This window comes from Saimiri boliviensis, chromosome 3 (genome assembly GCF_048565385.1).
Source record: "Saimiri boliviensis isolate mSaiBol1 chromosome 3, mSaiBol1.pri, whole genome shotgun sequence".
In the NCBI taxonomy this organism is placed as follows: domain Eukaryota; kingdom Metazoa; phylum Chordata; class Mammalia; order Primates; family Cebidae; genus Saimiri; species Saimiri boliviensis.
The window spans coordinates 80,654,871-80,680,934 of record NC_133451.1 but is presented as its reverse complement, the minus strand read 5'-3'; the positions used below and the strand labels follow the sequence as shown (position 1 = coordinate 80,680,934).

The 26,064-nt window shown below is 39.7% G+C and overlaps 1 protein-coding gene across 1 annotated transcript in view; it reads left to right on the top strand.

The window, feature by feature from the left end:
- The window catches only part of SPARCL1 (SPARC like 1), a 59,815-nt gene that overhangs the window by 13,076 nt on the left and 20,675 nt on the right, over positions 1 to 26,064 (top strand). The window contains exons 2-4 of the mRNA XM_003923989.4: positions 19,138 to 19,202; positions 24,167 to 24,313; positions 24,698 to 25,678. Of these exons, the coding sequence (XP_003924038.1) occupies positions 19,149 to 19,202; positions 24,167 to 24,313; positions 24,698 to 25,678 (1,182 nt within the window). The 5' untranslated portion in view covers positions 19,138 to 19,148. The remainder of the gene's footprint in view (positions 1 to 19,137; positions 19,203 to 24,166; positions 24,314 to 24,697; positions 25,679 to 26,064) is intronic.

Sequence of the window (26,064 nt, the reverse complement as noted above, 5' to 3'; positions counted from 1 at the left end):
TTTCCATCTCAATCGATTGGCCAAGTAAGTCACTAAACCCAGTCCAGAGTCAAGGGAAGGAGAATGAGATTCCACCTCTCAATGGGAGAAATAGCAAAGAAGTTATAGCAGTATCTACCACACTATTTATATATATTAAAGAAATGTAAGAAATTGTCTTAAGACAGCTACTGATGTGAATTAGCATAGAGTTGATATGTGTGGGTGTTTGGCTCTTAATGGGAGATCTATTTCTGCCATGACAAATGATTCATCTGGAGATATATTTTAATGGTACATAGGTCAGCCAACAGAAAAACTCTAGGCATTTGAAATTCAAATGCTGGATGTTCCCAGAAAGTCCACACCTATAAAATGCTGTCTAATTGTCATCTTTTAAAACTCCAGTTGATGTTCTCCTAAAAGTTTGGTAACGAGACACCCTGTTCCTAACAGAAGGAAATGGCTCTTCTTCTAGTTCCCCATCATCCCTCACCTTTAACCTCTCTAAATCCACAAAAAGAAACAGTGGGATGAAGGAAAGAAAGAAGGAACTTAAGGACTCTAGTAAAAGGATGAATTAAAGTGTCTGAATTATTAGTTATTGGGGTTAGTAAGCCATTTTCTGCCTTATGAGTGTTTCAAAGAAATGATAACATCTTTTTCATTTTTAAAGCTGGTGAAATTACCAGATAACTATAGGATCACATCTGAATCTCAAAAAACTCCAGAAGGTAGATAAGAAAAGTTATTATTGTTTTTTCTGTTTTGCAGATGAGGAAACCAGTGGCTTGACCAAAGTCTCTTAGCTGGTAAAAGGCAGTTCGACTCTGGAACTTAGATCTTCCAGTCTGAGAACTGTCCTTTAAACTATGCAGCTGCCTTTGAATAAGCTCATGCATTTGAGCAAAATAATATTTATTTAGTTTTACATCAATGCTGCATACTTAAGTCTTTGAGAATAATAACTCTGTGTATTCCAAAATTTGTCTCATTTTGCATTTTTCGAGTTTTTCTATTTCTGCAAAAATAATCTGTATTTTGTAATCAGTGCACACCAAACTCGAATGTCTCAAAATAAATGACTTTTTACTCATCAAAGAATAAATGGTATTCATCATACTTAGCAAGGACATCATGGTTTTTATTTTTCAAAGTACTTTGCAAGCGTCAGCTAATTAAGCCTCCCTGAGTCTTCAGTATGACAGTTGTTTTCAAAATATCTCTCATTTCCCAAGAAAGTTCTCCATTCTATCTTATTTATACAAATCAGCACATTTGCTCAGTTCTTAAAATAAGAAGGTAAAGGCCATGAAAGAATCTTTGATTAGTATGTGGTAAATACAATTAGCTCAGTGAGACAAATACGTACAGTGACTGGTCTGAAGGACAACGTGGAACACGGCAGAAGAACACAAGGCGTTTTAAAGTCTAGATACTGGATTGTCCCACAAGGTCCTTCAAAAATAAAACACAGGCATCTTTATAATTGAAACTTGAAGGGTTTTCCTGCTTGGATCATTCTAAATAACATAACCATACTCTGCATTTAAATTTTGTTTCCAGTTTCAGGATGGAAATAAACTTTTAAAAATAGTTCCATCTTTGGACTCAGTAATAATCAGGGACCATGCAGTAAACGTTGGCTCTCAAAAAGCCCGCACAAGTGGCCATCTGAGGTTATATGACAATCCCTACACTTGTTCTATGCCTTAAAATGTCTTTCACACAGCTATGCCAGAATTCTCAGCATTCCAACAGATCCTTTGGGTTAAGAATAATGTGAACATACCTCTTACCTGAGAACAGAAAAACATTAATTCAGGAACAATCTTGTTTTTTGTTTTGTTTTGTTTTGTTTTGAGATGGAGTCTCAGTCTGTTGCCCAAGCTGGAGTACAGTGGCACAATCTTGGCTCACTGCGACCTCCGCCTCTTGGGTTCAAGCAATACTCCTGCCTCAGCCTCTCGAGTAGCTGGGATTACAGGTTCCAACCACTACACCTGGCTGATCTTTGTGTTTCTAGCAGAGACGGTGTTTTACCATGTTGGCCAGGCTGGTCTCAAACTTCTGACCTCAAGTGATCTGCCTGCCTTGGCCTCCCAAAGTGCTGGGATTATAGGCATGAGCCACCTAATTCAGGAATGTTCTTATTTCCTTGTTATGGTTTAGACGCATGCAAACAACCTAAGATTTAAATGTATAGAATATAGGACAGGTGAGTTTGTGTTTAATGAGTGAACTAAAAGTAAATATGTTCTGGAACTAGCTCCTGGGAAGCTTGAAATCACATAGGGGAGGAGAAACACTCAGGTTCTTTTCTCTCATATCACACTTAATACAAGACAGACGTAGTTAAAAGACTCTAACGATATTACTGATGAGAGGCAGCGGGCAGAACAATGGGAATGATAATCATTTGCACGGGTAAGGTACTTCGGAGTTTGCAAAGAGCTTCCTCGCTTCAGTGGCTACCTTTGACATTGGAAGGAACTGTTACTCCCATCCTATAGATGATGTTTGGAGAGAGAAAGTAAATTGTTCAAGGTAGTATTTAGCACTTGGCAAAGCCAGGGCCCAAAGCCAGAGCTTCTGGCTTCTAGTCTTCTAATATTCTCCCCAAACAGCTTGTTCACGAGGCTATTTGGGAAGAATATTGAATATGGAGTCCAAAGCTCAGCATTTCTAATTCTTGCTCACCTCTTAAGCCTTATACACTCATTCGGCTAAACAATTTAGATTCTTTTTTTTTTTTTTAATTGTACTTTGTGCTCTGGGGTACAGGTGCACATCCTGCATCCTGCAGGGTTGTTGCATAGGTACACACATGCCATGGTGGTTTGCTGTCTCATCCCCATCCCCGTCCCGCAGCCTACGTCAGGCATTTCTCCTGGTATTATCCCTTCCCATCCTCCCTGCCCCGTGCTGTCCCTCTCCTCCCCTTCCCTCCACTTCCCACCTAGCCCAGTGGGTGCTGTTCTCTCCCCTGTGCCTAAGTGTTCTCATTGTTCATCACCGGCATATGAGTGAAAGCATGTGGTGTTTGGTTTTCTGTTCTTGTGTCAGCTTACTGAGAATGGTTTCGAGATTCATCCATATCTCTAAAAAGGACACAAACTCATCGTTTTTTATGGCTGCATAGTATTCCATGGTGTATATGTGCCACATTTTCTTTGTCTAGTCTCTCGTTGATGGGTATTTGGGTTGGTTGCAGGTCTTTCCTACTATAAACAGCACCACAGCGAACATACGTGTGCATGTGTCTTTATAATAGAATGATTTATAATCCTTTGGATATACACCCATTACCAGATATATACCCATTACTGGACACATATCCAAAGGATTATAAATCATTATGGTGTCAGCCGGGCGCAGTGGCTCAAGCCTGTAATCCCAGCACTTTGGGAGGCCGAGGCGGGTGGATCACGAGGTCAAGAGATCGAGACCATCCTGGTCAACATGGTGAAACCCCGTCTCTACTTAAAAAAAAGGTGCAAAAAATTAGCTGGGCATGGTGGCATGTGCCTGTAATCCCAGCTACTTAGGAGGCTGAGGCAGGAGAATTGCCTGAGCCCAGGAGGCGGAGGTTGCGGTGAGCCGAGATCGCGCCATTGCACTCCAGCCTGGGTAACAAGAGCAAAACTCCATCTCAAAAAAAAAAATAAATAAATAAAAAATAAATCATTCTGGTGTCAAATGGAATTTCTATTTCTAGATCCTTGAGGAATCGCTACACTGCCTTCCATAATGGTTGAACTAATTTACACTCCCACCAATACTGTAAAAATGTTCCTATTTCTGCACATCCTCTCCAGCATCTGTCTCCAGATTTTTTAATGATTGCCATTCTAACTGGCATGAGATGGTATCACAATGTGATTTTGATTTGCATTTCTCTAATGACCAGTGATGATGAACATTTTTTCATATGTTTGTTGGCCACATATTCTTCTTTTGAAAAGTGTCTGTTTATATCCTTCACCCACTTTTGAATATGTTTGTTTGTTTTCTTGTAAATCTGCTTTAGTTCTTTGTAGATTCTGGATATCAGCCCTTTGTCAGATGGGTAGATTGCAAGAAATTTTTTCCATTCTGTTAGTTGCCGGTTCACTCTAATGATTGTTTCTTTTGCTTTGCAGAAACTCTTAAGTCTAATTAGATCCCATTTGTCTACTTTGGCTTTTGTTGCCATTGTTTTTGGTGTTTTCATCATGAAGTCCTTGCCTATGCCTATGTCCTGAATGGTGCTGCCTAGGTTTCCTTCTAGGATTTTGATGATGTTAGTTCTTGCATTTAAATCTTTAATCCATTTGGAGTTAGTTTTTGTATAAGGTATAAGGAAGGGGTCTAGTTTCAGCTTTCTGCATATGACTAGCCAGTTTTCCCAACACCATTTATTAAACAGGGAATCCTTTCCCCATTGATTATTTTTGTCTGGTTTGTGAAAGATCAGATGGTTGTAGATGTGTGGTGTTTCCTCTGAGGCCTCTGTTCTGTTCCATTGGTCTATATCTCTGTTTTGGTACCAGTACCATGTTGTTTTGATTACTGTAGCCTTGTAGTATAGTTTGAATTTAGCTTCTGTTTCTTTACATTTAAAAATTATCTCCCTCCATTCCTCATTGAGTCAAATGAGAGAGTATATAGAAAAACACTTTCTAATCTGTGAAATGCTAAATAAATATAAGGAAGGTATAACTAAATCCATCTTAATAAGTTAATATTCCTTGGAACCCTGCCTCAGGACATCCTTACAGTTAAACTTTCCTCCCTTTTGTGTTAAAGAATAAAGAGTCTCTCCTCTTTGGAGTTAAACCTTTTACATGTGCTTTAATAGTAGACCAGTAAATATGTATCCAGAGCTTACTAAGATGGTATCGTCTCACTTAATCTTCATAACATTTTACAGGCAATGAACTGAAGTCCCCAAAAGCTACATAATTTTCTCAATTATGCAATTAAGTATTAAAGCCTATGACATGCTGTTTCAGAACCTATGCCTTTAATTGTTATGAAATGTTGTCTTGCTAATAGATTTGGCAACTGGCCTGTTTTTCCTTGTTTTGGTTATCAGTTGCTGTAAAACAGAATGCCCTCACATTAAATGGCTTAAAATCACATCCCTTTATTTGTTCATAATTCTGCTATCTGGATTGGGCTTGACTGTGTGATTCTTCTGCTGATTCTATCTGAAATCATTCATTTGGCTTCAGTGAGTTAGGAGCACATCTGGGGCTGAATCACCCAGGAGGGTCTGTTATCCTGCAAGGTTCTGTCCACATGGTCTCTCATCATTCAGTAGTCTGGTTCAAACTTTTGTACAGTGCAGCTGATAGCTTCCACCAAGAGGACAAACTGCAATGTGCAAAAACGTTTACCAAGTTTCTGCTGGCACATGCTTGCTAATTTCACATTGGCCAAAGCAAATCACAAGGTTAAGGGCCACGTCACAGAGAAATGAAGCCCAGAAGTCGTGGTTTACTGGGGGTCATCAATGTTTGCCATATCTCTTCTCTTTCCCTTTATCTTCAATTTTTCCTTATTTACTTGTCTTTTCCCTTCAACATAGAAGGGAAATCTGGGGCTGGTCATGGTGGCTCATGCCTGTAATCTCAGTACTTTTGGGAGGCTGAAGCAGGTGGATCATCTGAGGTCAGAAGTTTGAGACCAGCCTGGCCAACATGGTGAAACTCCTCTCTACGAGAATACAAAAAATTAGTTGGGTGTGTTGGTGCATGCCTATAATCCCAGCTACTCAGGAGGCTGAGATAGGAGAATCGCTTGGACTCAGAAGGCAGAGGTTGCAGTGAGCTGAGATCACACCAATGCTCTCCAGCCTGGACAACAGAGAGAGACTCTGTTTAAAAAACAAAAACAAAAACAAAAAAACGTGGGGGAGGTGGCAGAGAAAAGAAATCTGAATGATCACATCCAAAATACAAATAAAAATTTCCTGTGACTGCACATCCCCTTTAAGCTACCACCTTACTCTCTTTCTTTGCACAGCCAATCATTTTTGGAGTGGTCTGCACTCACTGTCTTTGCTTCATCACTGCTTGTTCACTCTCCAATCACTACAGGCTGGCATCCACCGACACCACTGCAACAAAACTGCTCTCTCTGAGCTCTCCAGCAACCTCCGCACTTCCAGAGGCAATGGATAATTTCCTGACCTTGTTTGCTTTGAACTCTCTGTGATATTGAACACTTCCTTTTTCTCATGTGACTCGTCTTTCTCTCATTGTTTGTGTCTTTAACTCTTCCCATCTTCTGATGGTGCCTAATGATCTTCACTCCCCAGGGTTCTGGCTCTAGCTCTCTGCTCAGCTGGCTGAATAACTGCTTGTGCTGCAGTATCCAAACTACATCTTTAACCCCAGACTCCATGCTTTTACCTCTTGACCTATTCACCCAAGTATCTACAGGGTTTCTCTACTCAAATTCAACAAGTCCAAAACGAATTCATTATTTTTCTTCTAAAACCAAACTTTCCTCCTATAATCCTTCACCTAGGTAATTAATACCACCATTTACTCAGTTGCTCAAATTAGAAATGTGATAACTCAAGACTTTTCCTCATATTCCTATAATATCTCATTTCTCATTAAGTGTTAATCTATTTTTTCTTTTAAATTATTTCTCAGAACTATCCAGTCATGTTCTGGTAAATGAACAAGCCGTTCTCTGAAAGAGGGAAAGGTGGGTGACACATGACGATTTTCATGGTGTGATGATTGATTGTTCCTCCCACCACAGCTGATTTTGATGCAGGATATTTTCTTGACCCCTTCGTGGAACTGGAGACAGGGGCGCCTTGTTTACTCAGCTGCCCTGCTCAACCCCTCACAGGAGGGAGCACGCGAGCAAATGAGTGCAGGAACTGGAGCAAGTGAGTGCAGGAACTGGCTGCTTTGGCACCAGCAGGAACAAACTCCATGTGGGCCCCACGGCAGCATCCAGATGTGGGTGCCTGCCACCCCAAGGTCACAGAGGGCATGTTACCATACTCTCTTAGCTCCACTGGCCGCAGATAGCAGTGTATTATCCGCTCAGTGAGCCCTTTGCCTCATCACATGGGGCAGCTGCCTTCTGCCAGCAAGAGCAAAGAGCAAGTGCAACAGCCTTTCTGGGTACCTGCAGTGTTGTGTCCCTAGTTCTTGTCCAGTGCCCAAGAGGAATGAGTGCCCAGATGAATTGATAGTGAATGTGGAGAATCTTTTTTTTTTTTTTGGAGATGGAGTCCCACTCTGTCACCAGGCTGGAGTGCAATGGTATAATCTCGGCTCACTGCAACCTCCACCTCCCGGGTTCAAGCAATTCTCCTGTCTCAGCCTCCTGAGTAGCTGGGATTACAGGCAAACACCACCACACCTGACTAAATTTTTGTATTTTTAGTAGAGATGGGGTTTCACCACTTTGTTCAGGCTGGTCTCAAACTCCTGAGCTCAGGCAATCCATCCTCCTCAGCCTCCCAAAGTGCTAGGATTACAGGCATGAGCCACCATGCCCAGCTGAGAATCTTTTATTGAATCTTAGGACATAGTAAAGTTAGCTATTATTAACTACCTAATTTTAAGACAATCTCATTACCACGAAGAGGAGAGCAGGAGGAATAATCCTCATAGGTTCTCAGTAGAGAAGGGAGCTGGAAGGGGGTGGGAGATGGAAGATCACTCTTGCCTGAAATCAAACCACCTCTCTCCTATGTCCAGGCGCTTCTTCCCGATGTCCAGCTGCTTTTTCCCTCTGCTGGCTGAATCCGGGATCTTTATAGGCACAGAATGGGGATGGGACAGGCCGTAGGTAGTTTTGGAAAAGGCAACATTCAATTGGTAAAAAGATATTATTCAGAAAGAACCAATCGGAAGAGAGTGGGCACACGGGAATGGAAGTTCTCACTTTGGGCTGTGGGTTTCAGGCTTTCAGCTTAAAAGTGGGATTTTGCCAGGGACCCACCCCATCTACCTAGAGTTTCTCTGCTTCCTGTTGCTATCAGTTTTAAGCTACCAACATGACACCATTGAACAGAATTGGGAAGAGACATGTGGAACACATATTATATGGTATTTCCACCTACAGATAAAATAGGTGTAAATAACCTCAAAAGAGTAGATAATAGTAAAATAATTAAGAAGTGATGAGTTTTGACTATTCAATACCTTTGTTTTTAATATAATTAATTTAATTATTCCATATGTAATTTAATTATTAATTGATGGCTTTAACAACCAACTCAAAAAATCCTTGAAATGTACCAATCAGCTCTCACAAGCCAGTACAAGCTGGATCTATCCCTCTTTTATCCACTTCCAAGACCACAGCCAAAATATCAGGCTCTAACCACCTCGCCTCAATGTTACAATTGTCTCTCACAGGTCATGCTACTGGTCTGTCCTCCACACGGCTGTCCCACATGCAAATATGGTTATATCATCACCCCTGTCCACACGTGTGTACAGACACACACACACACACACACACACACACACACACACACACACACATAATTATTTGGGTCCCTATAGCTTTGTCGCTGGAATTTTCAATTCCTTATTTAATGCACTATGACTTTTACAATAAGGCCATCTGCCTTTCTTTTGAGCCTTATCTACCCCTGCTCACTTCCCCCACTGACAGCCTAGAGACCCAAATATTAACTTCCTAGAGACTCAATGCTTCCGGAACTTCACCCATGCTGCTGCCTGCCACCTTCTAGAGTACACGTCTCATCCCTCATATGGTTAGCTACTGTTTATTAGTTTTCAAATCTCAGATCAAGAATTATCTTCTCTGGAGGTCATCTCTATACAAGGACAGCATAATACTGTAGTTAAGAACACAGACCTGAAATCAAACAGAAGTGTTAAATATCTGCTCTGCCACTTCTTAGCTGTGTAACCTTGAACAAGTTACTTAATCTTTCTGCCTGAGTTTCCTTCATGAAATAATTACAATAATGTGCTTATCTGATAGAATTGTTCAGAAGATTTAAAGAATATGTATGTGCAAAGCCCTTAGCATAATGCCTAGAACTTAAGTAGATAGGACATAGTAAAGTTAGCTATTATTAACTACCTAATTTTAAAATGCTTCCTAACTCTCTTTCCATTGCATTATACACATAATCATCATATGACACTACATGATTTTATATAAATGTATTATGTATTTATAGATACATTATATATATTAGTCAATGGTGCCCATCCTTTTATGAAGTCCCCATAAAAGTCCCAAGGGGACAGGGTTGAAGAAATTCCAAGATAACTGAACCTGTGGAGGTTTCTAGAGGGTGCTGTGCTAGGGAAGGCTTGGAAGCTCTGTGCCCCTTCCCCCATACCTCTCCCTTTGCAGCTCTTCATTTGTATACATATAATATATAGACACATATATAAGTATATAGATACATATATACATATATAGCATATATATGTATATACTATATATACTATATACTTACATACATGTATCCACTTATGTATATATGTATCTATAAGTATATAGACACAGCTATATACTTGGTACACTTTAGGCCTCATAAGCAGACTCAGAATAACAGAATCTCTCTCTTTAATCTGTTTTTTCACCTGCTCCTTTTTCTCCCCAAGGCAGGACTCTAATCTTCCCCTGCTTTTTTACCTACCTTCTGAAACCCCATTTCAGAAGGGGTTCTCCCCTATATTCTGGAGGAAGGAATGTTGCACAGAGAGGCCAAGAAGAGGCCCAGCACAGTGACTCAGGCCTGTAATCTTAGCCAAGGTGGGAGAATTGTTTGAGCCCAGGAGTTCAAGAACAGCAACATAAGGAGATTCTGTCTCTTAAAAAAAAAAAAAAAAAAAAAAAAAAAAAAAAAATTAGCCAAGTGTGGTGGCACACACCTGTAGTCCCAACTACTTGGGAGGCTGAGGTGGGAGTACGCTTGGCCCCAGGAGATTGAAATCATACCACTGCACTCCAGCCTCACAGTTAGAGTGAGATCCTGTCTCAAAGAAAAAAAAAAAAAAAAAAAGAGGCCGAAAAGAATCTGAACAGATGGGCCTTGCGGGGTTTCCCCACTCAGCCTTTGAGTACTAAAGCATGCCCTTTTTGTCTAAACATATTTCTATGTGCTTGTCAACAGTGCCTATCCTTCTAGAAAGTCTCCATAAAAGTCCTGAGGGAACAGGATTTGAAAAATTCCAAGATAACTCAACTCGTGGAGGTTCCTAAAGGCGGTATGCTGGGAAGGTTGGAAGCTCTGTGCTCCTTCCCCCAGACCTTGCCCTTGGCATCTCTTCATTTGTATCTTTTGTAATATCCTTTGTTATAAACCAGTAAACATGAGTAAGTGTTTCCCTGAGTTCTGTGACCCACTCTAGCAAATTAATTGAACCCAAAGAGGGAGTCATGGAACGTCAACTTGAAACCAGTCAGAAGTTCTAAGGCCTGGTCTTGTGACTGGCATCTGGGAGAGGGAAGATGTCTTGTGAGGCTGAGCCCTCAACCTGTGGGATCTGACATTATCTCCCACAGTACACAGTGTCAGAATTAATTTGGAGGACACTCAGCTGGTGCCTGCTGCAGAACTGATTGCTTGCATGTTGATGAGGAAAAATCCCCCACATTTGGTCACAGAAGTCTTCTGTGTTGATTGCAGTGTGGTATGAGAGCAGAGGAAAAACAATTTGAGTTTTTTCCACACTCAGAAACTCTTAAGACAGAAACTATGTGTCCCTATGCTTAGGCAGAGTCTAGCAAGCACTCAATGAATGAATTTAATGAATGAGTGATGGAAGCTCTGGCCAACTGGACACACTTTCCTTTTGATTCATTCAGCTACATTTAGATTTAGTGACATGAAGGGAACTTGTGAGATCCTGCAGGCAGATTAAAAGGGAAATATGTTCTCAAGTTTAATTATCTATGCATATTGCTACAACAAACAAAGCCAAAAAGAAATGAGCCCTGTGATGCACAATGATTTTGATGATTCTTGCTTCCCCTTTAAATTGTACCATTTGTAAGAAAATAGGGTAGCAGTCCCTGAGCCTAAATCCACTGCTATGTGTTATGAATGCCGGAAAGACTCTTGGGGTTAAAAGGAGCCTAAATGTGTGACCAGAATGGACTTTAATGTTCCCCTGGACAATTTCTGAATCTAAATTGTTTATTCAAGAATCACAACTTTATCTGGAAGATGAGAGAAGAAAGAATTAAAATTTATTGAGCATCTCCTAGGTATCAGGCATTTTCACAAACACCATTTCTTTTAACTCTCACAAAACTGAATTAGATGTTGTATTAGTCAAGGTTCTCCAGAGAAACAGAACCAATAGGAGATAGGTAGGTAGAGATGGATAGATAGATAGATACATAGATAGATAGATGGATAAATGATAGATAGATAGATAGATAATAGGTGATAGATAACAGATAGATAGATAATAAATAGAAAACAGATAGATAGATAGATAGATAGGTAGATAGATAGATAGATAATGAGGACTTAGCTCACATTAATGGAGCCAGTCCCAAGAGCTGCAGTCAGCAAATTGGAAAGCCAGGAGAGCCAATTATATAGCTCCCATTCGAGTTGGAAGACCTAAGAACCAATGATGTGAGTTCTAGTCCAAGTCTGAAAGGCCTAAGAACTGGCGGGCTGGTGGTATTAAGTTCCAGTCCAACAGCAGAATACCAATGTCCCAACTCAAACAGATAGGCAGAGAGAGAGAGGGAATTCTTCCTTCCCCTGCCTTTTTGTTCTAGTCAGGTCCCCAGTGGATTGAATTATGCCTGCTCACATTGGGTAGGGCAATCTGCTTTATTCTGTCTACCAATTCAAATGCTAGTTTCTTCAGGACACACCTTCAGAAACACACCCAGGAATAATGTCTAAGTAGATATCTGGGCATCCCATGGTCTAGTCAAGTTGACATATGAAATTAACCATCACAGACGTTATCCCCATTTTTAGATGGGGAATCTGAGGCTTAAAGGGCTAAGTAACTTGGCCAAAGATCACATAGATGGCAAATGTTGCTCCAGAGTCCCAAAGCATGTCTCTCTAATCTGAAAGCACCATTCTGCTTCCACTAAACCAATGGCTCTCAATCAGGGCGATCCCCACCTGCCCATGGAACATTTGTCAATGCTGGAGACATTTTTGGTTGTCCCTAGCTAGTAGGGGATGGGGGCTCTCTACTGGCAACTAATGGGCAGAAACCAAGAATGCTGCTAAACATCCTACAATGCATAGGACAGCTCCCCCCACAACAAAGAATCATCAAGACAAAATGTTAATAGTGCCAAGATAAAGAAACCCTGCATTAAATCATACTATTTTGTATTTCTATAGTTTTCAAAACCAGTAGAATAGTAGTAACATACTAATCTAAAATATAAGGCTGAGCACAGTGGCTCATCCCTGTAATCCCAGCACTTTGTGAGTCTGAGGTAGGAGGAATACTTGAGGCCAGAAATTTGAGACCAACCTGGGCAACATGGCGAGACCCCACCTCGACGAAAAAATACAAATAATTAGCTGGACATAGTAATGTGTTCCTATATTCCCAGCTACTTGAGAGTCTGAGGCAGGAGGATCACCTGAGCCCAGGAGTTGGAGGCTGCAGAGAGCTATGACTGCAATTACACTCCAACCCGAGCAACCAAGCAAGATTATGTCTCAAAAATAAAAAATAAATAAATAAAATATAAGTGACTATAGGTCCATAAATCTAATAAATACTCATGGAATAAATGAATAAATAAGTAAACGTTGAATTTAAAATGTAGAGGAAATAAATGCATTTTTCTTTTTAAAAAAAAAAAAAAAAACTGGGTTTCACCATATTGGTCAGGCTGGTCTCGAACTCCTGACCTCAGGTGGTCTGCCCGCTTCAGCCTCCCAAAGTGCTGGGATTACAGGCATGAGCACCGCGCCCAGCTAGAAATGCATTTTTCACTGATTCTTTACAATTAGCATTCACTAAGAGGATAGAATGTTTTCAATTATCATCAGTAATAGAGTCTACATATTTACTTCAAGCATGAATTACTATATATAAAATATTTTATTGTGATACAATAAAATTATAGAATATATTTTAGTGGGTTTAGTAGTTTAAGGAGAAAAGATAGCAATTTCAGGTTCATAAAATTAATGAAATTATTTTCAATTTCAGAATCCTAAAACATTAGGGCTAGAGGATCATCTAGGTCACACTCTTCATTGTTCATAACTTGAGAAAACTGTATCTTAAAAAGGACAAGTGACTTTCCCAAGGTTTCCTGGCAGTTAGGGACACTGCTAGAGCCAGAATCCAGCTCCCCAACAGTTTAATGCTTTTCTCATTGTAAGGTGTTTTTCAATGTATCAGAGTTTTGGGGCAGCAGGGGGAAGTTGCTCCATGTTTTTACTTAAATACATTTTATTTCACAGAAAACTGAATTCCTAAGCTTTTTGCCTTGTTTAGACCACAAGATGTTTTACTGAAAGAAACTTGATATTAAGTAATCCAACCAACCTTCTAAGATAAGCCTTTTTCCATCAACACAAGGAAGTGCATTTTACCTAACTACCTTATGCCTTAAAATGTTTGGAACTTTTTGTTTAAAAACTCCAACTCAAAATGAAATCTCAATTTGTCCCAGTGGTGGTTTTTTGGTTTGTCTGGGGATTTTTTGGTGTTTGCCCACTTCCTTACAGCTTTGTGTAAGAGGTAAAATGAAGAACTTTATTTGCAAAACAGCTAGAAAAAAGCTGGAGTAGGAGCCAGGAAATCTAGCTTCAAGCCCAGCACCCCTTCTACATAGCTTGGTGACCCCCAGCATGTCACACTGTAGGCTTACTAGGCCTGTGCTTCATCTGCCACATCATGGGGTTGTTGTAAAGATCAGATAAGGTAATATCCTATTTGTAAATTTATTTGGTAAACCCAAAGCACTATGACAATAGAAACTTCAAGTATATTTTGTATGCCACTGCCAGTTCTAAATGAAATAAACATGCATTCCATTGCTAATATTCTAAATTTCTACTTGTTATATGTAGTCATTTTCAAAGGGATCACTTAGAGGAATTATACTTGAGTCTCCAAGTACACGTCATTTTCATTAAAACTCAGAATTGATTAGTCCAGACTAGTTTATTTAAGGTTACAAATGATTTGACTTTCTCCCCACAACCCTGATTCAACCCTCCCATCCACCCCTTCACACACACACACACACACACACACACACACGCACACACATACAATCCCAAATCACTTTCTATGTGCAGCTTCACTATCCATTCTTCCAACTCACTGTTTCTTGGTCCAGGTGGCCCACCCTGGATAGTGATATGCGTAAAACTGTGTTCACGGCCCTAACATGATGAGGAAGCCTGTGCTATAGCCCTGTTTTCTTCAATAAAAACTTCATTTGCTGCTACTTTGGGATGCCAAGGCAGGTGGATCACTTGAGGCCAGGAGTTCAGGACCAGCCTTGTCAACATGGCAAAATTCCCATCTCTACCAAAAATACAAAAATTAGCCAGGCATGGTGGCACATGCCTGTAATCTCAGCTACTTGGGAGGCTGAGGCATGAGAATCACTTGAACCTGGGAAGCGGAGGTCACAGTAAGCCAAGATTGTGCCATTGCACTCCAGCCTGGGCAACAGAGCAAGGCTCTGTCTCAAAAAAAGAAAAAAAAAAAACTTCATTTGCTGAGTTAGAACTAAAGACTCATAGGCATTCCTATTTGTCACACTAAAAATAATGATGATAACGACAGAGGAAAATAAGGAGAATATGAAGCAAATATGAAATGGAAGTCGTCTGTTGTTAAATGGAGATGAAGCATATACATCTGTTGCCACTCCCTGCTAAAATTCCATAATAATTATGGGAAAAGAATAGTAATAATATAGACTCATAGTGACTAAGATGAAAGAGGAGGAGACAAAGAAGACAAAAAATGTTAACACATCTTTAGACAATGGAAGACTGACTTAGAACAGGAAGCGCTTAAACCTAAGAGTCTGCAGAGAACGATGCCCTAGACAAAGAAGGAAGCCATTCACCCTGAAGAACCCATGAGCGTTCCCAGAATTGGAGGCACCAGGTGATTTGGAAGGCAAGGTGAAGATAGAGGCTGAAATCAGAGTATTGGTTGAAAGCCTATCAGATTAACTCTTAGATTCAAGATCCTTCCTCCTGCCTGCACAGCTAGGGGACTTCCATGTTTCAACACAAACAGGAAAAAGCTTATCCTCTGGCTCTGTACTCAGGGTAAGCACAGTGTCAGGTGGGAGGTGGAGCCATACAGAAACTTAGGGACTAAGTAAAAAATCAGTCCATGCACTGAGACATCTCCAGTATCTTCACTCACCCCACAGAATGCTGGCAACTAGGTTTATACCTGCTTCCCAAGGTAAAAGATGTGAATTTCTCCTCTAGAAAAAAGAAAACCTTCCTAAAATATCTGACAGTGACATTCGGGGTGCCCCATCAAGACTGACAGGTTGCTACTCCATGGAAACCCTCCATTGTTCTATGGAACTGTTCTCTGGAAGCCCTCCAAGCCTGTCCATAAAGTTCTTGGCTTTCTAGTGACTCACTGCTAAGTATTAATGCACAGCCAAAGACATCAGGTATTAGAGAAAAACTTTCAACATGAAAAACAAAGATCAAAACTAACTGGGAAAAAAAAGAACAAGAAGGAAACAGAAAATGCAGGATGCAGAGGAACATTTCAAGTATTTGATTAACATCCTCAAGGAGACAAGAATATATGTCATACTAATAAAGAACAGAATAGTATTAAAAAGAGAAACCATCAGGAAATAAAAAATTAACAGAATATAAGCATATTCTCACTCATGTGAAAGAGAAAAAAGTTGATCTCATAGAAGTAAGAAGTAGGACAGAGGGTACTAGAGACTGGGAAGGGTGAGGGGAAGGAAGGAAGAGGGAAATACTTGTTAAAGGACATAAACTATAGCTAGTAGGAGGAATTAGTGCTCTATACCATTGTAGGATATTATATGTTTCAAATATCTAGAAAGAGGACACTGTTCCCAATACAAAGAAATAATAAATGTTTGAGGTGATGGATGTGCTAATTATCCTTATCGGATCACTATACATTATATGTTGTAAAATATCACTATGTACTTCATGAATATGTATATTATGATTTGTCAATTAAAAAAACAAAATTAAAAAAGAAAATAAAGTATATAATTTTGTTTGTTTGTTTGTTTGTTTTGTTTTTTTATTGCATTTTAGGTTTTGGGGTACATGTGATGAACATGCAAGATTGTTGCATAGGTACACACTTGGCAGTGTGGTTTTTTTAAAAAAATCAGTAAGAGAGGCCAGGCACAGTGGCTCATGCCTATAATCCTAGCACTTTAGGAAGCTGAGGCAGGCTCACTTTGAGCTCAGAAGTCTGAGACCAGCCTGGACAGCATAGTGAAATCCCATCTCTAGAAAACAAACAAAAAATCAATAGGAAAGACAGAAGGTAAAATTGAGAAAGTTTCCCAGAATAATAGAAACACTATTGAAGAGAAGAGAAAAACTGATTAGCAAATCAGAGAATCACCCCCAGAATTCTGATATTTAACTAATATAAATTCCAGAAAGAAAAGACAAAAAATAGAAGGGCAAAAATCATTAAAGAACTAACACGTAAAATGCTCCTCAAAACTGAAATACATATATTTCCAAATTCAAGCGGCCTAATGAGTTCCTAAAGTAAATGTAAAAGGACTCCAACTAAGGCAGAGATTGTAATATTTCAGAAGACTAGGGCCAAATGTAAAAACTTAAAAGCATCCATAAAGAAAGAAAAAAATACTGTGTTCATAAAAACATTGGAGGAAAACGCACATCAGAGTTCTTACTAGTAACACTGAAAATTATAAGAATGGACCAATGTTTTAAAGTTCTGAGAAAAAAAATTCCAATCTTGAATTCTATATCTAGTCAAACTACATATCAAGATTTTTCTAATATGCAATGCCTTAAAAATTCTGTCTCCTGTGTATGATTCCTCAAGAAACTTATGGAGTTATGTGCTTCATCAAAATGAGGGAGAAAACGAAGAAAGAAAAACATATGGGACCTAGGAAGCAAGAAATCAAACACAATAAAAAAAGACAAAGGGAATTACCAGGGGGTGTGAATATGGACCCCAGGAGAAAAGCCACACAGCAGCCTGGGATACATCAGTCCAAAGGAAGCAAGAAAACCAAGGCTCTGGGAGCGCCGTATCCAAGGGGGGAAATGGACACGAGCGATTTCCCTAGGAGGTTGTTGATGTTGCTGTGTTCTTACCATACCAAGAGGAATTTTAAATTTTGTTGGCAAATTCAGGAAGAATAAGTGATGGGTGTGTGAAAAAGTACGTAAAAAGCTTTAAAAGGAAGGCAACTTCTAAATTAAAACAAAAACAAAGTATTGTTCAAGAAAGGAAATGTTGGTGTGGTTCAACACGTGAAATCACTACTTGGTCCAGCTGTGAAGAATATCTACATTGTCATAAATGTTACATCAAAATTTAAGAGAATTGTGATAAAATTATTTTAGGAAGAGAAAGGAGGAAGGGAAGTGTATGTATATGCACAAGTGTGTAAGTGTGTGTGTGCACGTGTGTGTGTGAAGTGACAGTTGTTGCAATATTAGATCTCTATAGTAATATTTAATATATTTTTAAATATCTGTTTAAGCACATTATTTAGAAATATTGGGATAAGTAGCAGAAGAAACTGCTCAGTTTCTTTATAAACTTCAGATTCTTATTTAAAGCTCTTTGTGAATGTGTTTATGGTTGCAAAAACTAATTTAAAGGAGTCATCTAGTATTTCTGGGAGATCCATAAATCCTCTATTAAATAACTAAAAACTGTATCCCTAATCCTAGTTAGAGGTCAGACTACCAGACTTAGGGATACCCTGCAAAAAAATGTAGGCTGGCCACTGCTTTCAAGAACCACAATAATATAATTGGTGTGTGGGAAAAAGCCTTAGACCTAGAGTTCATCTGGAGACAACTTACTTCACCTCTCTGAGCTTTCACTTGTCTCATTTCTAATCTTAAAGAGTTCACTTGGAACTAACTAAACTCAAATGAAAGGCAAATAACAAAAGTGAGACAGACCAAGCACAAATGCCAGCATCCCTTACAGAGGACAGTCTCAACTCAGACGCAGCCAACTGTTGTCATGAAGGCCTGTTGTTGCTAAGAGATCAGATGGTTCAAGAGGAACTGGAAATTTCAGTTTTGACATGAAACTTCAGGATTTTTAAATACTGGTTTACCTTTTTTTTTTTTTTTTTTTTGAGATGGAGTTTCAGTCTTATTGCCCAGGCTGGAGTGCAATGGCGCAATCTTGGCTCACTGCAACCTCCGCCTCCTGGGTTCAACTGATTCTCCTGCCTCAGCCTCCCAAGTAGTTGGGATTACAGGTGCCCACCACATGCCCAGCTAATTTTTTGTATTTTTAGTAGAGATGGAGTTTCATCATGTTGGCCAGGCTGGTCTCGAACTCCTGACTTCAGGTGATCTGCCCACCTCGGCTTCGCAAAGTGCTGAGATTATAGGTGTGAGCCACTGCACCCAGCTAAAATTCTGGTTTAAAATGCACAGTGCCTACCAAACCAAACCTATCTGCAGGCCACCTCCAATTCACAGGTTGCCAGTAAAGACCTCTAAATTAGATGAACATGAATGCCCTTAGATCTATGACTGTGGCAGTGCAATGTTGTATGACTAAAAATCTTCACTGAATGAATGTTTGTTTACCACTGAACAGGCAGTGTGTTTTTACTCAAACTTGACATACCACATTACTTCATTTTGTAACTTAATTTTTTCATTATGAATACTCACAAATCTTAAAACCCAAGATCGGCACAGAGTCTTTACTCAAAGATGTACAGTCACAAACAGAGATAGTTTCTGCCCAACACAACCGGGCCAAAAAATCAGGGAGTAATTTTCACAGGTACACAATTGAGTACGAACTGTCATCAATCTTATCTTTTCAGACATAATTAATCCACAAAGATAGAAATCAATTTTAAATGAAAAGAACAATATCAAGCTCAGTATTTGCTAAGATTATCTTTCAATTTTCTGTGAGGAAACATTTCCCTACCACTGATAATTATCGTCTTGGTTCACAGATCTGGAAAGCATGAAGACTGGGCTTTTTTTCCTATGTATCTTGGGAACTGCAGCTGCAATACCGGTAAATTTCCTTTCTTCTGTTATTGCATCTCTTTTTCTTGACATTTAGTTCAGAAGTCCTCCATTTAAAAGAAAATGTTCTTATATAATGGCTTGAAATTCTCTTTTTTATTTCAATTACATTCTTTGTTGCTCAAGTAATAAATAACTGGAAAACTCAAGATAATGTATTTAAAATTTTTTTTTTAGAACTATCTGGTTCTACAAGACACAGTAAATATGCAGCAGAAAGTTTGGGCTATCAGTTTCTTAGCCATAGAATATGCCCAAATTCTCAAGGGACAGGAAGAAACAAATTCTCCCAGGGAAGCTCATCACATTGGTATTATAAACCTAAGACTTTAGGTCAGGAGCGGTGGCTCATGCCTGTAATACCAGCACTTGGGGAGGCTGAGGCAGGTGGATCACCTGAGGTTAGGAGTTCAAGACCAGCCTGTCCAACATGGCGAAACCCTGTCTCTACTAACAACTACAAAAATTAGCCGGGGGTGGTGGCGGGCACCTATAATCCCAGCTACCCAGGAGGCTGAGGCAAGGAGAATCACTTAACCCATGAGGTGGAGGTTGCAGTAAGCCAAGATCACACCACTGCACTCCAGCCTGGGCGACAGAGAGACTCCGTCTCAAAAAAAAAAAAAAAAAAAAAAAAAAGACTGTGCATATTTACAGCTCCAGCAGCATTTTCTTCAAAATAAATAGATGCTGGCTGAGAAATTTTGAGTCTATAATGAAATCAGGAACCAATGGGTTAGTCAGGAAACAACATGGTAATAATAAATCAGCTTCTAAATCATCTTTGGGAGGCTGTCCAAGCAAGTACGCTGAAAGTAGGCAGGACTAGAATACAGGTAGTGCTTGACTTACGACCACGGTGGGGACCGTGGAATGGTCGTAACACGATTTGGTCGTAAGTTGAGTAGGCTATATGTACAGTTGAAATGGTGCACGTGGAGATGGTAGTGCTGCCAGAGGCTGGTCCACACTGTCGTACACCCAGCTGGGCAACGTTTGCGCTGCCAGACGCGGACGGAGCAGTTATGGCTAGTGATTGTGGTCGTAAAGTCGAATGGTTGTAAGTTGCATAGGTCGTAAGTCGATCAATACCTGTACTCTCTTCTTCGTGTTCAGATACACTGGTCCCATTTGCACAGCGATAAAGCAGCTGTACACAAACCAGATCATTTGAAATCGCGTCAGCGACCTCAAAACAAACTGAAAGTTAAAAAAAAAAATGACACCATGGCATGGATGACCACTTGGGATGTTCCACAAGTGATCCATGTAATCCTTAATTAAACCAAAGGATTAGTGCCAATTTTTTTTTTTCACTAAATGGAGGAATCAGCCTCTTTAAATAAACAAAACAGTTTCTCAATTTTCCCTTTCCTCCGTCCCTTCTGTCCTTGCTTTTTGGATAAATTGTTGGCTAGCTCCTGGTTGACAAATGTGTCAGCAAAAGCACACTCCATGGCACCCAGAGAAAGCTGTTCTTGGAAAACAGAGTTTATGACCACTATCAGGAATCACACTTAAGTAGTGTGGAGCTACTCCAGCTAAAATTATACATTGCACCCGGAATTACAAAAGTGGGACAAATCAATGCTCAACATCGAAAGGAGTTCCCACACAACCATGGTTTTCTCCTGAAAATGTGCTTTGTCCTTGCAGCAGTTGCTGTTAAGTAAATAAACATCAAAAAGCGTGTTCGGGCCAGGCACAGTGGCTCCTGCCTATAATCCCAGCACTTTGGGAGGCCAAGGCTAGAGAATCACTTGAGCCCAGGAGTTCAAGACCAGCCTGGTTAACATAGTGAGACCTTGTCTCTACAAAAATAAACAAAAAATTAGCCAGGTGCTATGGCAATGTGCCTATAGTCCCAGTTACTTGGGAGGAAAAGGAGGGAGGATCCCTTGAGCCACGGGGGTTGAGGCTGCAGTGAGCCGAGATTGCACTACACCACTCCAGCCTGGGTGACAGAGCAAGACCTTGTCTCAAAAAAAAAAAAAAAAAAAAAGTGTTTGAACCAAATGTTTGAATGATACACCTGCACTTAGACACATTCCAGATGTTTCCTTTCCTTTCTAGGACAATTTAATATCAATTAAACCTAGCCAAATGCTAGAAAGTTAAGTATCTTCTCATAGGACTGACCTATTAAAAATTTGTATCATTTACCCTGCCTGCCTGAATTCTCCAGATGTAAATGGATTCTGTGTGCTTGGGAGATTCCAAATAGATTTCCAGGGGGCATGTTAAATAAATAGAAATATGACCATAATGATAACACATAATTTCAATTTCAGAATATTTCTGAAATTAAAATAGCTGCCATTTTTTTGTGTGAATTTCTTCCTGCTTAGGTGGTAGGGGGATGGAAGGGGAGAGAGAGTGACCAGTTCTCCACTAATAAGCCTAAAATCTCCCCCATTCATTGCCTTCTATGCTGGCCCTGTTGGCAGCTCACCAAAGTGGCCACCATTCTTTCTCCTTTTTATCCTTCTTTAAGGCTTCTTTATAAACTTTTTCAGATTCATTACGCATTTTACTTGAAAAGGAGATAAGAAGCAAAAGAGCAAACCAAACCTAATATAAATTCTGTACTTTGGTCGGGAGTTGTGGCTCACATCTGTAATACCAGCACTTAGGGAGGCCAAGGTGGTCAGATCACTTGAGGCCAGGAGTTCAAGACCATCCTGACCAACATGGCGAAACCCTATCTCTACTAAAAAAACAAATAAATGCAAAAATTAGCATAGCATGGTGGCCCTGTAATCCCAGCTACTAAGGAGGCTGAGGCATAATAATTGCTTGAACCCAGCAGATAGAGGTTACAGTGAGCCAAAATCCCACCACTGTACCCCACCCTGGGCAACAGAGCAAGACTTTGCCTCAAAAAAAAAAATTAAAATTAAAAAATAAATCCAGGCTGGGCACGGTGGCTCACGCCTGTAATCCTAGCACTTTGGGAGATCAAGGTGGGCAGAACACCTGAGGTCAGGGGTTCAAGACCAGCCTGAACAACATGGAGAAACCCCATCTCTATTAAAAATACAAAAATTAGCTCGGCATGGTGGCACATGCCCATAATCCCAGCTACTCAGGAAACACAGGCAGGAGAATTGCTGGAACCTGGGAGGCAGAGGTTACAGTGAGTCGAGATCATGCCACTGCTCTCCAGCCTGGGCAACAAGAGTGAAACTCCATCTCAAAAAATTTTAAAAATAATTAATTAATTAATCCTGTACTCCATGGCTTGCTTTATGTTACACAGTCAGCATTACAGAACCTGCTAATGGAATAAAAATAAGTTAATCCAAATAGAATCCAGGTTTCCTACTTACACCTGCATATGCCATCTGAGTATCCAGAGCTTCTCTCTAATAAAGATTCACGGTGAATATCTGCCTCAGATATTGGGCAGTTTATATCATTACCACAGTGTGACATTAGTAGTAGCAATAGTAATTTTCAGTTGGGCAACTCCTTAAAATTCATAAAATATTTGTTACATATAAACTTATTTTGATATCTCTGCTCGCTTGATATTTCTTGCCACCTTGAGAGGCAGCAGGGTAGAAACTAATGACCTTGGCTGGGCATGGTTGCTCACACCTATAATCCCAGCATTTTGGGAGGCCAAGACAGAAAGATCGCTTGAGCTCAGGAGTTCAAAGCCAGCCTGGGCAACATAGTGAAACCCCATCTCTACAAAAAATACAAAACTTAGCCATGCATGGTGGTGCCTGTAGTCCCAGATACTCGGAAGGCTGAGGTAGGAGGGTGGCTTGAGCCTGGAAGGCAGAGGTTGCAGTGAGCCAAGATTGCACCACTGCACTGCAGCCTGGGCAACAGACTGGAGTTAATTAATTAAGTTAAAATAATTAATTAATTTTATTAATATTTTTAAATTAATAAAAAATATTAACAACCTCTCAAACCACAGACAGAAAGTAAATAGCAGAGGCAAGGCTTGAATGGAGGCCTCTTCCCTTAAAGTTCAGTTGTTCCATTTCCCCATCAAGCATCACTGACCAGCTCTTCATCCAAGTCTCTAATATTGCTAGAAATAGGGCCAACTCCTAATAGAAATTAATACTCCAGATTTTCCCTTTTCTATTAGGCTTAGTACGCTGTCCCACAGTCTTTGAATTAAGTCTAATTTTTTTTTTTTTTTTTTAGGCAGAATTTCACTCTATCATTACCCAGGTTGGAGTGCAATGGCACATTCTTGGCTCACTGTAACCTCTGCTTCCAGGTTCAAGCAATTCTCCTGCCTCAGCCTCCCAAGTAGCTGGGATAACAGGTGCCCGCCACCACGCCCAGCCAGTTTTTGTATTTTTAGTAGAGACGGGGTTTCACAATGTTGGCCAGACTGGTCTAGAACTCCTGACCTCAGGTGATCTGCCCTCCTCTGCTTCCCAAAGTGCTGAAATTACAGGAGTGAGCCACCACCCCCAGCCTCTAAATTGTTTTTTATTAAAATTTCCTGATCAATGTTAAATCAAATAAATATTGATTAAAAGTTTACAACTTTTTCTGCTAATTATCAGTGAGTACTTAAATTAGGAAAATGTATAATACTATATCTTATGGCTAATTTTATTTGAATTCAACTTTCTGCTAAACAACACTTTTCAAAATTTTAAAGTATAAATGCTTTGGAAAAGTTTGAAAAACACAGAAAATAATTTCAAAACTCACAGTTACTATTATTCAAATGCTTTTTGCTCTATTTTCATCCAGTTTCTGCATAAATAACTTTTTCTTAAACACAATTGAGATTCTGCTTCCACTTAACATTCTGTTCTAGGCATTTGCTTATATCCTCAAAAACTCTAGAGAATATTTTTTAATTGTTGGTATCAATGAAGTATATTGCTATTAATAATGATGACAACAAGAGTAGCAAATTTTTAAATCAGCATCCAGGCATACATGACAAAAACCAGTTTTTAATTTTTTCAGACAAATGCAAGATTATTATCTGATCATTTCAAACCAACTGCTGGAACGCTAGCACCCGTCAACACTGCAATCCCCAGTTTAAGGGCTGAAGATGCAGAAAATGGAAAAGAAACAGCAGTATCCACAGAAGACCATCCCCACCATAAGGTAAAAGTAACATTATTTATATTAACATAATTTTTTAATTCTCCAAAGATCTAATTTCAAAGCATGGTCAAAGAGATTATGTCATTTATGTCTCAGTTTAATATTTTAACATAATGATCATCTCAACTGCCTTCAATCACTACACCAGAAGAATCGTGAATATTAATGAATTTTATTATTTGGGCTGAGCTGCTGCATACTTGTTTCATTTTATAAAATCCAAATTCAGTTTAAACCTGTGGCTACAGAGTATAAAGGACATTATAAACATGTTTATGTGATAATGTGTGAAGAAAAAGAATAATGAATATTAAATGTTACCTTAGGCATAAATATGGTTACATTATCATTTGTTTGAAGAATGAACTTTTTTTTTCTTTTAAGGCTGAAAAATCTTCAGTACTAAAATCAAAAGAGGAAGACCACGAGCAGGCAGCAGAACAGGGCAAGGGTTCCAGCCAAGAGCTGGGATTGAAGGACAGTGATGGTGACTTAAGTGTGGATTTGGAGTATGCACCAACTGAAGGTACACTGGACATAAAAGAAGATATAAGTGAATCTCAGGAGAAAAAACTCTCAGAGAACATTGATTTTCTGGCTCCTAGTGTCGGTTCCTTCACAGATTCTAACCAACAAGAAAGTATCACAAAGGGAGAGGAAAACCAAGAACAACATACAAATGATTCACATCATCAGTTGAACAGGAGCAGTAAACGTAGCCACCTGATGGATCGAGGAAACCAAGAGCAGGATCCAAATATTTCCAATGGAGAAGAGGAAGAAGAAAAAGAGCCAGGTGAAGTTGGTACCCACAATGATGACCAAGAAAGAAAGACAGAATTGCCCAGGGAGCATTCTAACAGCAAGCAGGAGGAAGACAATACCCAATCTGATGATATTTTGGAAGAGTCTGATCAACCAACTCAAGTAAGCAAGATGAAGAAGGAAGAATTTGAGCAGGATAACCAAGAACAAGAAGAAGATAATTTCAATGCAGAAATAGAAGAGGAAAATGCATCAAACGTCGATAAGCACATTCAAGAGACTGAGTGGCAGAGTCAAGAGGGTAAAACTGACCCTGAAGCTATCAGCAACCACAAAGAGATAGATGAGGCTCTGCTCCTGGAACCTACTGATGATGGTAACGCCATGCTCAGAAATCAAAGAGCTGATGATAATGGGGGTGATGATGGAGATGATGGCCCCAGGCACAGTGCAAGTGATGACTACTTCGTCCCAAGCCAGGACTTTCTGGAGGCTGAGAGAGCTCAATCCATTGCCTATCACCTCAAAATTGAGGAGCAAAGACAAAAAGCAGGTGAAAATGAAAATATAGATACCAGTGAGCCTGGGGAATACCAAGAGGTAAGATTACTTTAAATGGTTCCTGTCCAATAAAGTCATCATTATCAACAAACAGTTATGACCCTTCTCTGTGCTCTCACAGTGTCCTGTGTGAATGTCTACACATACATTACTAAAATATATTATAATTATTTACTTTTAGGCCCATCTCCGTCATTAGGCTAAGAATGCCTCTTTTATTTGGGTTCCCCTAGAAGCAGGTCTTGGATTTGAGTGTTTATTTGAGAAGCGCAGGGAACAAAGATTGAGGAGTGGAGACGTGATACAAAAAGGAAAGGAAGCTAATAAAAGGAACATCGTTCAAGCCATATAAAGACACTCGCTCAGAATTATTCCATTTGGGGACTGAAGGAGCTAGGGCACTTATTTTGGCTGAGGACTGCTAG